The sequence below is a fragment of the Bos mutus genome, chromosome 29 (assembly GCF_027580195.1).
Source record: "Bos mutus isolate GX-2022 chromosome 29, NWIPB_WYAK_1.1, whole genome shotgun sequence".
In the NCBI taxonomy this organism is placed as follows: Eukaryota; Metazoa; Chordata; class Mammalia; order Artiodactyla; family Bovidae; genus Bos; species Bos mutus.
In genome coordinates, this window is record NC_091645.1 from 21,318,366 (window position 1) to 21,335,682 (window position 17,317).

General features: G+C 40.2%; 1 protein-coding gene across 4 annotated transcripts in view; it reads right to left on the minus strand.

Annotated features, from left to right (window-relative positions):
- Positions 1 to 209: 209 nt before the first annotated feature.
- The window catches only part of GAS2 (growth arrest specific 2), a 151,705-nt gene continuing 134,597 nt past the window's right edge, over positions 210 to 17,317 (minus strand). For all 4 annotated transcript variants that reach the window (XM_070365081.1, XM_070365080.1, XM_070365082.1 and 1 more), the window contains exon 8: positions 210 to 4,993. In XM_070365081.1, the coding sequence (XP_070221182.1) occupies positions 4,775 to 4,993 (219 nt within the window). In that variant the 3' untranslated portion in view covers positions 210 to 4,774. The remainder of the gene's footprint in view (positions 4,994 to 17,317) is intronic.

The window sequence follows — 17,317 nt, forward strand, 5'->3', positions numbered from 1 at the left end:
TATAGCTTATAGTTTGGGTTAGTGTAGACAAAAGGCTTTCATCTTGGGGATAATGCCCTATTTCTAATAGCAGTTTATATCCAAATACCATGCTTATTTACTGTTGAACCAAGAATGCTGTGCTGGTGAATTGCCTTCTAGTAACAGTGGATATGCCCTTCCAGTCAACCATGGCCTGCCTCCTTGGGTGTAATCGACTGTCCCCAAAACCACATGGGTTGCATGCCTTTTAAGGGGTGATACTCAGATGTTAGGAATAGTGTTAGGAAGGAGAAGGAAAAAGGGAGACTGGATGCCTGATAGGAAACCAGTAAGTGACTACTTAAAAAAAATGTACACACGCACACACATTCTCAAGGAATCTTCCTCAAAGTTATAAATCAGTTTCTGATGAAACCTTAGCTTAGAGCCAATTTCCCATAATTGATAATTTAAATAGGAAAGCATTATAATTCTCGATATGTCACCTAAACTCCCCACCCAAATTACTAAAATAAAACTAAACAGTAAAATGCTTATATGTATTGACTATCTATCACATTAAGTGCTTAAACCACTGCTTGTTGATTCTAATCATCAAACTGTTACTATGGCTGATAACAAAAAGTTGTGTATTACCACACAGCCCCTGTGTTGACATGCTGCATGTTTTTTAAAACATCTGTATGTGATTTTTTTGTTTCACTGATTGTATTTGGAATGTAATTTTCCCACACATGGATTTGTTATGAATGCCGTATTGGCTTACAGGGTACAAATATACATTTTCCTATACAAAAAACTGGCTTTGGCCGTTTCTGTTGAACAAATTTTTTTATTTTTACTACATCTTAAATCATTTATGGGTTGGCAAGTTTCTTTTCCTATACTCTAAAAAAGAAATGCTATTATTTGTCTCCTGTTTTTTAGAGAAATACTATAATAAACTTCATAGTGAGTCTGTGTATATACATATATGAAGTGTAATCCCGACTTTGCACAGAGTGAAGCAACACCCCTGCAGCTAAGACGTGGCATGGGTGAGATTTTTGTTCATCATTTTCTAATGCTACGGTCAGGCCATTTTTGCAAGCTATGGATCTATTATCCCACCTAAGCCAGGACAAACAGACTTTGAATTACAGAGGAAGTGATGCTTGGCAACAATATGGGCCCAGTATGTTTGTAATGTGAATTCCAATATTTGTTTAGTATTTCCAATAATATTCTTCTAGCAATATGCAGTCTTGTGGCATTAGGATAAGGAGAAAAAAGAGTTCCTGTTATATGAATAACTTTAGCTTTTATAGAGGATTATGACCAAAAGCAATTTAATAACACCTTAAATGATATCTTATTTCTACATGGAAAGTAGTTATAGAATCTTCATAGAGTTCTATGAGAATAAAATATACTTACTATTTATAAAAGAGAGAAAAATGAGAAAAAAAAAGTTAAAAAAAAAAGCTTTCCTAGTCTTTTATTCTTGAACTTCACTCTGGCATGCAGAGTTTAATGGTTTCTCAGATTATTATTTTGTGATTTTGTTTTTTATTTTGTGTTAAGTAAAGATAGAAGATATATATGTCTGACACATATGTATAAACTTAGCAGCAGCATTTTTAATAATGAAATATAGTATTTTCTAAAAAAAAAGAGTAAATGTTCTAGCTATCATCTTTGGTACTTCAAAAGAATTGGCCATAAGCTATGAATTTTCCTTTTCTGCTCCAACAATTCAAGTTATTTTCACTGATAAGAATTGTGCTGTGCCCTTAGAAGAAAAGGTAACTCTTGTTGGTTTTAGATTTAAATAATGTCTGCATAAACAGATCAGTAAGAGATAAGTAAACATGCATGCCTATCCAAGTTGATATTTAAGGTGATTCCTTGGACATCTCCAAGCAAGCATCTCAAATTCCCATGATAAGTGTATTTGCTTTAAGTTGATTGAGTTGTGGTACAGTTTTCTCTGATTTTTTTCAAAAGCCATTGACACAATCAATTTGCATTTATAGCAGACTTTGAAACTAATGCGTTTAGTAGGGTAGCAAAATGCAAATCATTCTATGCTGTGCTGTGCTAAGTTGCTTCAGTTGTGTCTGACTTTGCAACCTCATGGACTGTAGCTCAGTAGGCTCCTCTGTCCATGGGGATTCTCCAAGCAGGAATACTGGAGTGGGTTGCCATGTCCTCCTCCAGGGGATCTTCCAAACCCAGGGATCGAACCCAGGTCTCCTGCATTGCAGGCAGATTCTTTACTGTCTGAGCCACCAGGAAAGCCCAAGAACACTGGAGTGGGTAGCCTATTTCTTCTCCAGGGGATTTTCCAGACCAGCGGACAAACCCGCATCTCCTACATTGCAGGCAGATTCTTTACCAGCTAAGCTACCAGGAAAGTCCAAATCATTATACAGAAAAAGTCAATTCTGTATAATACAAGTAATGAATAATCTTGAGGCTTCCCAGGTGGCGCTAGTGGTGAAGAGCTCGCTGCAATACAGGAAACATAATGAGACCATGTTTGATCCTGGGTAGGGAAGATTCCCCTGGAGGAGGGGCTGACAACCCACTCCAGTATTCTTGCCTAGAGAATCCCATGGACAGAGGAGCCTGGCAGGTCCATAGGGTCACAGTCAGACAGGACTGGAGCAACTTAGCACACAAGAACAATGAACAATCTGAATCTTCAAACACTGTAAATCATACAATATCATCACATAGGATAAAAATACTTAGGAAAAATGAAAAGATCTGAATTAGAAAACTACAAACACTGCTGAGATTTTTTTTTTAAATATATGAATGGTGAGAGCATTGCATGTTCATGGATTGAATGACAGTTCTGTCAAGATGGTATTCTAAAATTGATCAATAAATGAAACACCCCAGCAAGCTCTTTCAGAGAAATTAATGAATCGATCTAATACTCATGGAAAATGCAAGATTTAGGATAGTCAAGACAATTTGATAAAAGGATCTAGTGATTTTCACTAAGAAGTCAGTGAGTAAGAGCCATCTACACTTAGTCATTTCCTTCTGAATATAGTCTTATTTCTCCAGATTCTTTTTCAGTGCCATTCAGCTAGCAACTAGACCCCAATGTCAGTTGGGACTGTGTTCTTAGTTCCACTTAAAAAGACCATTGTAGATGTGTAGACAGAATAATGCCACTTCCCCAGAAGATGGGACCCATCCTAATTCCTGGAATCTGGGACTGTGTTACATAACACAGCGAAAGGTATTTTGTAGCTGTGATTCAGTTAACGACATTAAATGGGGAGATTATATTGGACTATTCAGGTGGACCCAATCTAACCATGTCTGTGTGCTCAGTTGTGTCCAGGTCTCTGTGACCCCATGGACTGTAGCCCACCAGGTTCCTGTGTCTATGGCATTCTTCAGGCAAGAAGACTGTTCCCTTCTCCAGGGGGTCTTCCCGATCCAGGGATGAAACCCAGGTCTCCTGCATTGCAAGCAGATTCTTTACAGTCTGTTTTAAAAAGTTTGTGTCTGCTCTGATTAAATCATTCATGTGACAGATACTTCTTCCCTGGCTTTCTGAAGCAAGAAAGGGGTGGATTCTGTTGTTGCTGAAAAAAATGAAGAAATGACAAATTAACTCTGCTTATTCAGGGCAGCACTCAAAGGACTGTTTATAAAATCTAGACTTTCTGCTAAGAGAACAAACACGACCACCACTCAGCTGCCCAAAGTGAAAAAGTACTAGGTAACCGTAATTAAACACTTCCTGTAATTCCCAGGGGAAGTTGCTATTTGCAGATGATCTTTATTTCAGAATGAAGCATTGATAATAGAGACGGGAAATGTTTCAACATTTATCTTTTTAATTCTTGAATCAGTGAGGACAATATCTTGCTGTTTATGAGTACAAAACAGCCCTGTCCTAGGTATACAAGGGTATACATAAGTCTGTAACATCATTAGCTACAGTAAAATTACTAGACAGCACAGCAAAGTAGGGTTAACTAAAGATACATTTTAATAAGAAAATGCTTTGAAATAACATGAAGTCAATGGACATTTGACTGTACAGTTTATTCTGTCAAAATATAAATGTATGTCAGCTTATGTGTGTGAATTACACAGTCAGTTTCAACACAGCCACGTGCCTAGGATTGTGTGAAACAACTCATAAGCCATTCTCTAAGGGGTGTTGTGAAAACTTCCAAAAGTACCCCGGATATTTGGTCAGAGCTAAGGGATAAACTTTAAGGCAACCTTGCAAGTGAATGTAAACTTTTCTAAAGTGGCCTTTCCAGTAAAGGATTACTGTCGTGAATACTCTGTACTTTATAGTGCCATTGGATATTTTTAGTAGCACGTCATCACACTAATTGTCACTTTTTAAAAATCAGCTTTAAAATCCTGCAATTATAATTTTAAAAAAAATGTCTGGGATGCTTTTATTCTGTAGACTTTGGGCAGGCACTTTCTGTTGATTTTCCTGTAAATCCTATTTTCTTCTAATAATTTTTATCTTTAGCTAGAATTGTATTGCTAAGATTGTGTTCTAAATACTGTGTTCATATATTGAGAAATAATAATTAGCCTACAATTTGTCTAATTTAAATCTAATTTGAAAATTTCTTTTTAGAGGTCATTTTCTACAGAAGCATTCAAAATAAATAGTGCTACTCTTTGAGCATGTTTCAGCATGATGACATTTTTCTGTCTTTTTCCAAAGGAATTTGTAGAGCATGTGAACTAAACTGACTACTGGAGATGTAGATACAGGCCATTATGAGAGTCCCCTCGTAGTGACCACCTGGTTTCACTTAATTTCCTTCTTAGCCTTATAACTGGCAGAGACCACCAGGTAATTGTCTGGATTCATGTCCTTAAGGGTTGGAGATTTGCTCTGGACGGGGGATGTCTTGCCATCCACACGGGATATCTGCAGCATCCGGCAGGGGTCGTGTTTCAACAAATACCCTGCGAACGTTTCCCATCCTCCTCCCACGCGGACCATAACATGCTTGTTGTGCAGCATCTGGGGAATGAAAAGAGAGCGAATGAGTGAAATTCTGAGAATTCCTGCAGTATCTCAAATCAGCTTCCAGCTCTAGCGTGGTTACTGTTTTCTGTTTTGTTTTTCAAGCCCCCATTGTTCTTCCACTTCTTGTCTGAGTCAGCATAGAGTTTATGAGAGAAGCTTTGTTTTTTCCAGGCAAGTGGATCATGCATGGTTCGCATCCCTGGGTTGCAGCTTTGCCCTGCTGTGGCCATCAGTAGGTACAATCCCCTGTTGGTTCAGTGAGTCTAGAGGCTCCTCGCTGACACCTGAGGCTGCATCATAGCCTCCTCATTGTCCCATTTCCTGCTTGCTGCCTCAGATAAGAGCTCCTTTCTCCCCACTTGGTTATTCCCCCCTGAACCAGGACTTTCAAGACCATGGAAATGCCTGCTGTAAAATATATAGAATATAGAATTGGAATAAAGAATACAGATATATACGTGTGTGTGTTAGTTACTCAGTCATGACCGACTCTTTGCGACCCCATGGACTGTAGCTAGCCAGGCTGTGCTGTCCATGGGATTCTCCAGGCAAGAATTCTGGAATGAATTGCCATTACCTTCTCCAAGATCTATGTATATATGTATATATGTAAATATATGTGTGTATATTTACAGATCTATATGGGTTCCCGGGTGGCTCAGTGGCTCAATTTACCTGCCAGTGGAGGGGATGTAGGAGGCATGGGTTCGATCCCTGGGTCAGGAAGATTACCTGGAGGAGGAAATGGCTACCCACTCCAGTATTCTTGCCTGGAAAATTCCATAGACAGAGGAGCCTTGCGGGCTACCGTCCATAGGGTCACAAAGAATCAGACACAACTGAGTGACTGAGCACACACGTATGCACAAATATATATATAAATGCAGTGCTTGGATGCAATCTCAGAAACGACAGAATGATCTCTGTTCGTTTCCAAGGTAAACCATTCAATATCACAGTAAACCAAGTCTATGCCCCAACCAGTAACGCTGAAGAAGCTGAAGTTGAACGGTTCTATGAAGACCTACAAGACCTTTTAGAACTAACACCCAAAAAAGATGTCCTTTTCATTATAGGGGACTGGAATGCAAAAGTAGGAAGTAAAGAAACACCTGGAGTAACAGGCAAATTTGGCCTTGGAATACGAAATGAAGCAGGTCAAAGACTAATAGAGTTTTGCCAAGAAAATGCGCTGGTCATAACAAACACCCTCTTCCAACAACACAAGAGAAAACTCTACACATGGACATCACCGGATGGTCAACAGCAAAATCAGATTGATTATATTCTTTGCAGCCAAAGATGGAGAAACTCTATACAGTCAGCAAAAACAAGACCAGGAGCTGACTGTGGCTCAGACCATGAACTCCTTATTGCCAAATTCAGACTTAAATTGAAGAAAGTAGGGAAAACCACTAGACCATTCAGGTATGACCTACATCAAATCCCTTATGATTATACAGTAGAAGTAAGAAATAGATTTAAGGGCCTAGATCTGATAGATAGAGTGCCTGATGAACTATGGAATGAGGTTCGTGACATTGTACAGGAGATAGAGATCAAGACCATTCCCATAGAAAAGAAATGCAAAAAAGCAAAATGGCTGTCTGGGGAGACCTTACAAATAGCTGTGAAAAGAAGAGAAGTGAAAAGCAAAGGAGAAAAGGAAAGATATAAACATCTGAATGCAGAGTTCCAAAGAATAGCAAGAAGAGATAAGAAAGCCTTCTTCAGCGATCAATGCAAAGAAATAGAGGAAAACAACAGAATGGGAAAGACTAGGGATCTCTTCAAGAAAATCAGAGATACCAAAGGAACATTTCATGCAAAGATGAGCTCGATAAAGGACAGAAATTGTATGGACCTAACAAAAGCAGAAGATATTAAGAAGAGATGGCAAGAATATACAGAAGAACTGTACAAAAAAGATTTTTATGACCTAGATAATCACAATGGTGTGATCACTGACCTAGAGCCAGACATCCTGGAATGTGAAGTCAAGTGGGCCTTAGAAAGCATCACTACAAACAAAGCTAGTGGAGGTGATGGAATTCCAGTTGAACTATTTCAAATCCTGAAAGATGATGCTGTGAAAGTGCTGCATTCAATATGCCAGCAAATTTGGAAAACTCAGCAGTGGCCACAGGACTGGAAAACAGTTTTCATTCAGTTTTCATTCATTCATCCAGTCAGTTTTCATTCCAATCTCAAAGAAAGGCAATGCCAAAGAATGCTCAAACTACTGCACAATTGCACTCATCTCACACGCTAGTAAAGTAATGCTCAAAATTCTCCAAGCCAGGCTTCAGCAATATGTGAACCGTGAACTTCCTGATGTTCAAGCTGGTTTTAGAAAAGGCAGAGGAACCAGAGATCAAATTTCCAACATCTGCTGGATCATAGAAAAAGCAAGAGAGTTCCAGAAAAACATCTATTTCTGCTTTATTGACTATGCCAAAGCCTTTGACTGTGTGGATAACAATAAACTGTGGAAAATTCTGAAAGAGATGGGAATACCAGACCACCTGACCTGCCTCTTGAGAAATTTGTATGCAGGTCAGGAAGCAACAGTTAGAACTGGACATGGAACAACAGACTGGTTCCAAATAGGAAAAGGAGTTCGTCAAGGCTGTATACTGTCACCCTGTGTATTTAACTTATATTCAGAGTACATCATGAGAAACGCTGGACTGGAAGAAACACAAACTGGAATCAAGACAGCCAGGAGAAATATCAATAACCTCAGATATGCAGATGACACCACCCTTATGGCAGAAAGTGAAGAGGAACTCAAAAGCCTCTTGATGAAAGTGAAAGTGGAGAGTGAAAAAGTTGGCTTAAAGCTCAACATTCAGAAAACGAAGATCATGGCATCCGGTCCCACCACTTCATGGGAAATAGATGAGGAAACAGTGGAAACAGTGCCAGACTTTATTTTTCTGGGCTCCAAAATCACTGCAGATGGTGACTGCAGCCATGAAATTAAAAGACGCTTACTCCTTGGAAGGAAAGTTATGACCAACCTAGATAGCATATTCAAAAGCAGAGACATTACTTTGCCAACAAAGGTCCGTCTAGTCAAGGCTATGGTTTTTCCTGTGGTCATGTATGGATGTGAGAGTTGGACTGTGAAGAAGGCTGAGCGCCAAAGAATTGATGCTTTTGAAGTGTGGTGTTGGAGAAGACTCTTGAGAGTCCCTTGGACTGCAAGGAATCAATCAGTCCATTCTGAAGGAGATCAGCCCTGGGATTTCTTTGGAAGGAATGATGCTAAAGCTGAAACTCCAGTACTTTGGCCACCTCACGTGAAGTGTTGACTCATTGGAAAAGACTCTGATGCTGGGAGGGATTGGGGGCAGGAGGAGAAGGGGACAACAGAGGATGAGATGGCTGGATGGCATCACTGACTCGATGGACGTGAGTCTCAGTGAACTCTGGGAGTTGGTGATGGACAGGGAGGCCTGGCGTGCTGTGATTCCTGGGGTTGCAGAGTCGGACATGACTGAGCGACTGATATTATCTGATGACTTCTTTGGTGGCTCAGATTGTAAGGAGTCTGCCTGCACTGCTGGAGACCTGGGTTCAAGCCCTGGGTTGGGAAGATCCCCTGAAGAAGGAAATGGCAACCCACTCCAGTATTCTTGCCTGGAAAATCCCATGGACAGAGGAGCCTGGCAGGCTACAGTCCTTGGGATAGTCAAGAGTCAGACATGACTGTGTGACTTGACTTCACTTCATATATATATATATATACACACACACATATATCATAAATATATACATGTACATTTCATAGTGATTCAATTATACATATATATGTACATACCTGTATTCTTTTTTCCAATTCTATCCCATTATAGTTTATTTTAAGATATTGAACATAGTTCTCTATGCTATATAGTCAATCCTTGTTATCTGATTTTGGAATATAATGTTAATGATCCCACAAATACTCAATGGAAAATGGAATTGAAGATGCACTCAGAAAAACTGAAACCTTCCCCAGTCACCCACTGTTGAGGCTTTTGAGGAAAGATTTTATGGAGTGACCAAATAGTTACGTTTGTCTTTTTCTCATTCTTCCTAGTTAGCATAGAATACCTCCTCAAAACAAAAACAAACAAAAACCTTACTTTCAGCTGCATGAACCATTTAGAGCTCCAGATTAACAAGACTACAGATTGAAAAGGTGAAACGTGGTTATTTAACATATCTGAGTTGTGGAGGATTGGCACAGTGAGCCAAAGATTTGATCTTAGTAAGAATAAGAGGGTGTACCACACGCTCACGAAAGACCCTGCTGACTTGTCTCCTGCCCAAAATATTACAACAATGGCAATATAATCTTGGGAAGTGGGTGTAGGTTTGGGAGAGGATTTGGGAAGCAGTTTTCCAGGTCAGGCTTCCTTGGTGGCTCAGACAGTAAAGAATCCTCCTGCAATGCGGGAGACCTGGGTTTGATTCTGGGTTGGGAAGATCCCCTGGAGGAGGGAAAGGCCTCCCACACCGCTATTCTTGTCTGGGCAATTCCATGGACCTGGCAGGCTACCGTCCATGGGGTCCCAAAGAGTCGGACACGCCTGCATGACTTCACTTCGCCTGCTGTGCCTCCCCAGGTCCCACCAGTGACACCACGTTCCTGTTGTGTAGGATGAAGATAGTGAGACCCGGATCTTTGACTATGATTTCCTGACTCCCAGTCTAGTGCTCTTCCCACAAGGGTTCCTCCTTATAAAATCCATCAGGGCATTTGTAATTTTACTGGCCTATTGTCATTTCACAAGTTCCTGGCTTTGTCTCTACTTCCTGATTTTAAAACTTGGAGTTCCTGAGAGAAAAACAGAAAAGGCCAGTTTCAAAATAACACTTTGACCCGAGGTGTTCCAACATAGCTGCTTTTGCTTATTGTTGAAGTCCTGGCACCTATCCTTGCAAACTACCTCTACACATCATTGGCATGATGCCCCTGGCAGAATGCCCAAGTTCACTTGACTATCAGCAGTCTGTTTCACCAGAAAGAAACAAGCAGTCAGAAGGATTTTTAAACTATCAGTGAATTCTGGAAAATAGAGACAGAAATGCTTTTCAGCCTAGAGTATAAGATTTGGTACAAAGTGCTTGCAGATTCTTTCATGCATCCATAGGACCATAGAAAGTGGATCCAACTTGAGACAGAGTCATTCTGAATATGAATAACACAGGAATTAAATTTCTGCCCACCTCATCTTTCATACTCTTCCTATAGCTAATCAACAACTTACGTTTTGCTAAAGAAAGCCAGTGGTCAAAGTGGGCAAGTTTTAAGCATGGGATGAAAATAACAGAGCTATAGGTGGTTATAGCCTGATTATAGAGATTTGAATCCCATGCCTTTCTTTATAACATGGTCAGTCTCAAGAAAATAAAAAAAAAAAAAGAAATGAATGCCCACCTGGTGTCCATAAACAAATTCATTATTGTTTAACCTAAAAGCAAACAGTGATGACGTATGATATATTTCCCGTGTTTGGACTCTCACAGGTGTGAGCTCAGATCAGTGTTCATACTGTCATCGTAGAGTACTACTTTTCATGCGTCCTTCCATACTACTTGCCTTGTCTAACATAAGGTATCAGTATCAGTATTACTGCACTTCACAGTTAGTAAAACTGAAGCTCTTAGAAGAACTGATACTCTTATGCAAGATCACAAACAAATCAGTGGCAACACTGGAACAAGAACCCTTTTATCTGTTATATCATATCCACTATCCACTTTCTGTGCAAAGCTTCTAGATTTGGATATTCAATCTACTTCAGATCAGATCAGATCAGTCGCTCACTCGTGTCTGACTCTTTGCAACCCCATGAATCGCAGCACGCCAGGCCTCCCTGTCCATCACCAACTCCCGGAGTTCACTCAGACTCACGTCCATCGAGTCAGTGATGCCATCCAGCCATCTCATCCTCTGTCGTCCCCTTCTCCTCCTGCCCCCAATCCCTCTCAGCACCACAGTTTTTTCCAATGAGTCAGCTCTTCACATGAGGTGGCCAAAATACTGGAGTTTCAGCTTTAGCATCATTCCTTCCAAAGAAATCCCAGGGCTGATCTCCTTCAGAATGGACTGGTTGGATCTCCTTGCAGTCCAAGGGACTCTCAAGAGTCTTCTCCAACACCACACTTCAAAAGCATCAATTCTTCAGCGCTCAGCCTTCTTCACAGTCCGACTCTCACATCCATACATGACCACAGGAAAAACCATAGCCTTGACTAGACAAACCTTTGTTGGCAAAGTAATGTCTCAGCTTTTGAATATGCTATCTATGTTGGTCATAACTTTCCTTCCAAGGAGTAAGCGTCTTTTAATTTCATGGCTGCAGTCACCATCTGTAGTGATTTTGGAGCCCAGAAAAATAAGTCTGACACTGTTTCCACTGTTTCCACATCTATTTCCCATGAAGTGATGGGACCGGATGCCATGATCTTCATTTTCTGAATGTTGAGCTTTAAGCCAACTTTTTCACTCTCCACTTTCACTTTCATCAAGAGGCTTTTGAGTTCCTCTTCACTTTCTGCCATAAGGGTGGTGTCATCTGCATATCTGAGGTTATTGATATTTCTCCCAGCAATCTTGATTCCAGCTTGTGTTTCTTCCAGTCCATCGTTTCTCATGATGTACACTGCATATAAGTTAAATAAAGAGGGTGACAATATACAGCCTTGACATACTCCTTTTCCTATTTGGAATCAGTCTGTTGTTCCATGTCCAGTTCTAACTGTTGCTTCCTGACCTCCATATAGGTTTCTCAAGAGGCAGATCAGGTGGTCTGGTATTCCCATCTCTTTCAGAATTTCCCACAGTTTATTGTGATCCACACAGTCAAAGGCTTTGGCACAGTCAATAAAGCAGAAATAGATGTTTTTCTGGAATTCTCTTGCTTTTTCCATGATCCAGCAGATGTTGGCAATTTGATCTCTGGTTCCTCTGCCTTTTCTAAAACCAGCTTGAACATCAGGAAGTTCACATATTGCTGAAGCCTGGCTTGGAGAATTTTGAGCATTACTTTACTAGCGTATGAGATGAGTGCAATTGTGCGGTAGCTTGAGCATTCTTTGGCATTGCCTTTCTTTGGGATTGGAATGAAAACTGACGTTTTCCAGTCCTGTGGCCACTGCTGAGTTTTCCAAATTTGCTGGCATATTGAGTGCAGCACTTTCACAGCATCATCTTTCAGGATTTGGAATAGCTCAACTGGAATTCTATCACCTCCACTAGCTTTGTTCGTAGTGATGCTTTCTAAGGCCCACTTGACTTCACATTCCAGGATGTCTGGCTCTAGGTCAGTGATCACACCATCGTGATTATCTCTATACATGGGCATCACCAGATGGTCAACACCGAAATCAGATTGATTATATTCTTTGCAGCCAAAGATGGAGAAGCTCTATACAGTCAGCAAAAACAAGACCAGGAGCTGACTGTGGCTCAGACCATGAACTCCTTATTGCCAAATTCAGACTTAAATGGAAGAAAGTAGGGAAAAGCACTAGACCATTCAGGTATGACCTAAATCATATCCCTTATGATTATACAGTGGAAGTGAGAAATAGATTTAAGGACCTAGATCTGATAGATAGAGTGCCTGATGAACTATGGAATGAGGTTCATGACATTGTACAGGAGACAGGGATCAAGACCATCCCCATGGAAAAGAAATGCAAAAAAGAAAATGGCTGTCTGGGGGAGGCCTTACAAATAGCTGTGAAAAGAAGAGAAGCGAAAAGCAATGGAGATAAGGAAAGATATAAACATCTGAATGCAGAGTTCCAAAGAATAGCAAGAAGAGATAAGAAAGCCTTCTTCAGCGATCGATGCAAAGAAATAGAGGAAAACAACAGAATGGGAAAGACTAGAGATCTCGTCAAGAAAATCAGAGATACCAAAGGAACATTTCATGCAGAGATGGGCTCGATAAGGTACAGAAATGGTATGGACCTAAGAGAAGCAGAAGATATTAAGAAGAGATGGCAAGAATACACAGAAGAACTGTACAAAAAAGATCTTCACAACCCAGATAATCACGATGGTGTGGTCAATCTACTTAGTGACTTCCAAGTCACTAATTTAGCTCAAGCAAGGAATTATCAATGCCAGAAATAGTTTTAAATCACTTAAGTGGATTAAATGCTCATGTAATATGATTTATAGTTTTACTCTAATAAACTGTAAATAAATATTGCATTTAATTTCAGAAAATTAGCCTTTAGTAGTCCTAATATGTGTCAAGTACAGGTAATAGGATAAAATATATTTATAGATATGTATATGTTGGCATAAGAAGAACTGGGTTTTGATTCTCTGTTCAATGTACATATTACCGTTCCTTTATTTCTGATGCTTCATAATGTTGAACAATTTTGCATTCCCCATTCCAAAAGATAACTCCTTTTGATTAACAGTGCCAAAGCACGTGTGGATTGAATATGCAGTCTAGTTGTCTGTTACTGCATTTCTCTTGAGTAAAGAAAAACAGAGCTGCTACAAATATCCTGCCACACTGCATGTTGCAGAGCAGCTGTTTTTGCACACTAGGCCTATTGTAACATTGCTGTTTTCTACCATCAGCCTCATTCCTCACTGTGCCCTTGATTCTAACAAAGGTAAGATGATTCATTATCAACTTAGCAACATCTCTAAATGCTGAAGGGAAAAAGAACAAAACAACAAAAATCTTGTCTCCACATTTTCCCAAAGGCCTTAATAAAGTTTTATAAGCAGAGCTGGGTTATCATAAAACATTTTAGTTTTTGATGTTTTTGAGTGACATACATCCCTTGCCCAGGGAAAACAATCAGTAGGCCTCAAAGTTATGTTTTTGTTTTTTAAATAATTTCTTCCAGTAATGAGAAAAAGATCACCTGTTTTTATCAAGGACATCTTGCTTTATGCCTTTGTCCTCGTAATATGTTTAATTATGTATCATTTTCTTAGGAGGCCTCTTGCCATCTGCCAGAGAAAGGGAAACTTTTTCTCGGATGACACAGAGTCACAGTATCACAGCACCTACTCTGTGCCAGATAACCTACAAATATACCTTCCTGAAATAAGGAGGATAAAAGACATTGAGGTCATTGGCAATGGTCTCATTTCACAGATGTACCAACTGGCAGAGTGAGGGTCACATAGGTGGTTCCTGAGAGCCAAGCTAGAAATCACATCTCCTTTACTCCCAATCTGTTCTTCCAAAAGTTAATATTCTAAAAATGAATCCAATCTTTAAAGGTGGGAGAATCACTTAATATATTGACCCAGCAGTGGTTTATAACACTCTCAGATAAGTCTTTTGACTTACTGGATTCACTGCACATCTTGTTAGACTATAATATGTTAACCTACAGCCCACTTTCTAGTACCACCTTTCAATCTTATCTTCCTAACACAGTCAGGTAACAAATTATCCTATAAACAACAACTTCTGTAGCTCATCCAGATACTTAAAGAGAAAAAAAAAATGGGTTGAAAGGAAGTAAGTTAATTCTCCTATATCAACATAAAACATAATGGAAAATTCAAATGTTGTAGAAATGATTAATCAAAAGCTTCCTACAAATTTTGAGTTCATAGCAGGCGGTCTAGTGGTCTGGTTCTTATGATGTGTGATAACAGGACTTCAGGAAAATTATTTTTCCTTTCTAATTATTGAAGCAACAGACTGGAATCATATAATGTGTAGTTACTAAGAACTTAAAGCAAGAAAAAGTATGTATATTTCTTTTTTCTTGGGGACATTAATTAGTCATCAAAAACAATTACATCAACTCACTTTTTGTTGACAAGGCACAGTTGATATTTATGTATGGATCACAGAAAATCATATGTTTTACTAAATGAAAAAAAATGGCCCGATAAAACAGTCAGAAAATATTGTGGATTTATTGGTAATGTATTTGTGTTAAAGGTGACTGGGCTACATAGAGCTGTTATATTACACAAACAGAAAACAAGAAAAACACCATCAACAAAAAGAACTAATAGAAAATGTCTTTTAGGTAAGCAGAGTTCAAAGTTAAATGCTTTCTGTCCTATCTGATAGCTTTATTTCATAAATTCCCCAGCACAGATCTGCTTGTGTGTTCACCTCTGTCCGAAATCACCATTCCTGTGAAACACTTCAGGTGTCACCACCTCATAGGGGAAACACCAACATATCTCTTTCATTCTGATTTGAATCTTGTGTCCGTGACTTTGAAGACCCAGGGAAGCAGGAGTGTCTGTGTCTGAATGCCAATGTCCTTAGACCTGGAGGATGTGAAAGCGTTCCAGCGCAATGCCCTCACCATCGCTCACACTTCACCAATCCACCCTCCAGTCCAGGGCCACAGCGAGCTTTGTAAGAGGAAAATCTGGCCAAGCTCCTGCCCTGCCAAGGTCCTGGGGTGGTTCTGCACCGTCTCCAGTGTTTCTCAGCCATGTTCAGATCCAGTCCCCCTGAGGAATATGACTTATTCTCATCATCACAAAAGGCTGTGGGAACAATTCTGGGCAAGCAAAGGTGTGAGTGTACAAGCAGGCCTGAGCGAGTGTGTTTGTGTGTGTAGGGCCGGAACAGAATCTTGCATATCTAGGATGGGCAGAACTACACATAATCTGAAGAGACAATTTGTGAATGAGTCTGATACCTACCTCCCTTACCTCTGTCCCTCTCCTGCCCCCATGAGAACAACTGGCCTGAGTCAGCAAGCACTTTACGGTCCTGCTATTACTGTTTTCCCGCGTTCTTTCTCACTGTGCCTGCGCGATCACATTCTGTTGGGCACGTGGCACACTGCACAACTCTGCAGCTAAGTGTGGCCCTATTTTTCTGTGTCCATAACCACCCTCCAAATTATTTACCCAGCGAATATTCTGAACTCCTTAGAACACCCTGAAAGGTTCATGCCTTTCTACATGTAGAGGATTGTTACAGATTCACCAGGAGAATCAAAGTAGGTCTCTTCAGTTGACCAACAAATATTGGTTGAGTGCCAGACAAGTTTATTCCTTGCTAAATTTTATACCCTAAGGACCTAGGACAGTGGAAAGTACACAAAGGGCACTCAATAAATGCTTGTTAAGTGGATGAATGAACAATGTTAACACCTGCTAATGCTCCACCCAGGTGTTGCTGCCTTTATACAATATTTTTACATTTTCTGATCTTTAGATTACCTTCTTTGGATCTTGAGATTTTCCTGCACAGACCTCAAGCAAAGTACCTCGAATACTTTATTGTCTTATTTCTTGACCTTCTTTCTGACCACCCTAAAGGGTCACATCCTATTTAGCTTTGTGCCCAGTCGTGTCCGACTCTTTGCGACCCCATGGACTGTAGCCTGTCAGGCTCCTCTGTTTGTGGAATTCTCCAAGCAAGAATACTGGAGTGGGTTGCCACTTCATTCTCCAGGGGATCTTCCCGACCCAGGGATTGAACTGGGGTCTCCTGCATTGCAGGCGGGTTCTTTACCAGGGAAGCCCTCAGCTTTGTATATATGGCAACTATTATCATATGTAATATGTAAAAGACATGAGTTATTCACAGAAAGATAAGAAAAGACAAAATGCTTTGTCTTTAACAGAAAGAGTCAAAAAACAGGTTGTGAATGATAATCCACATCAAATATTGCTTAGAGAATTCCTTTGAGAGAGACAGATTGGGGGTAAGAGTATGAAGCTTTAACAGGGATCATATTTTTTTTTTTACATATTCATTAACCCTTTTATTTTTCCCAAATTCTTAGTTGCTATTATTATTTAAACTTTTTATTTTATACTGGAATATAGAGATGGTTGGGCTTCCTAGGTAGTGTTAGTGATAAAGAACCTGCCTGCCAACGCAGGAGACACAAGAGACATGGGTTTGAACCCTGGGTCGGGAAGATCCCTGGAGATCTGGAGAAACCACTCCAGTATTCTTGCCTGGAGAATCCCATGGACAGAGGAGCCTGATGGGCTACTGTCCACTGGGTTTCACAGAGTTGGACATGACAGAAGAAACTTTAGCATGCATGCATAGAGATGGTTGGTGGCATCACTGACTCAGTGGGCATGAATTTGAGGAAACTCCAGAGACAGTGAAGGACAGGGAAGCTTGGCGTGCTGCAGTCCACGGGGTCGCAAAGAGCTGGACACAACTGAGCGACTGAACAACAATACATAGATGATTAACCATGCTGTGACAGTTTTCGGTGGACAGCAAAGTGACTCAGCTATACATATTCATGTATCCATTCTCCCCCAAACTTCCCTCCCATCCAGGCTGCCACATAACATTAAGGAGAGCTCCATATGCTATACAGTAG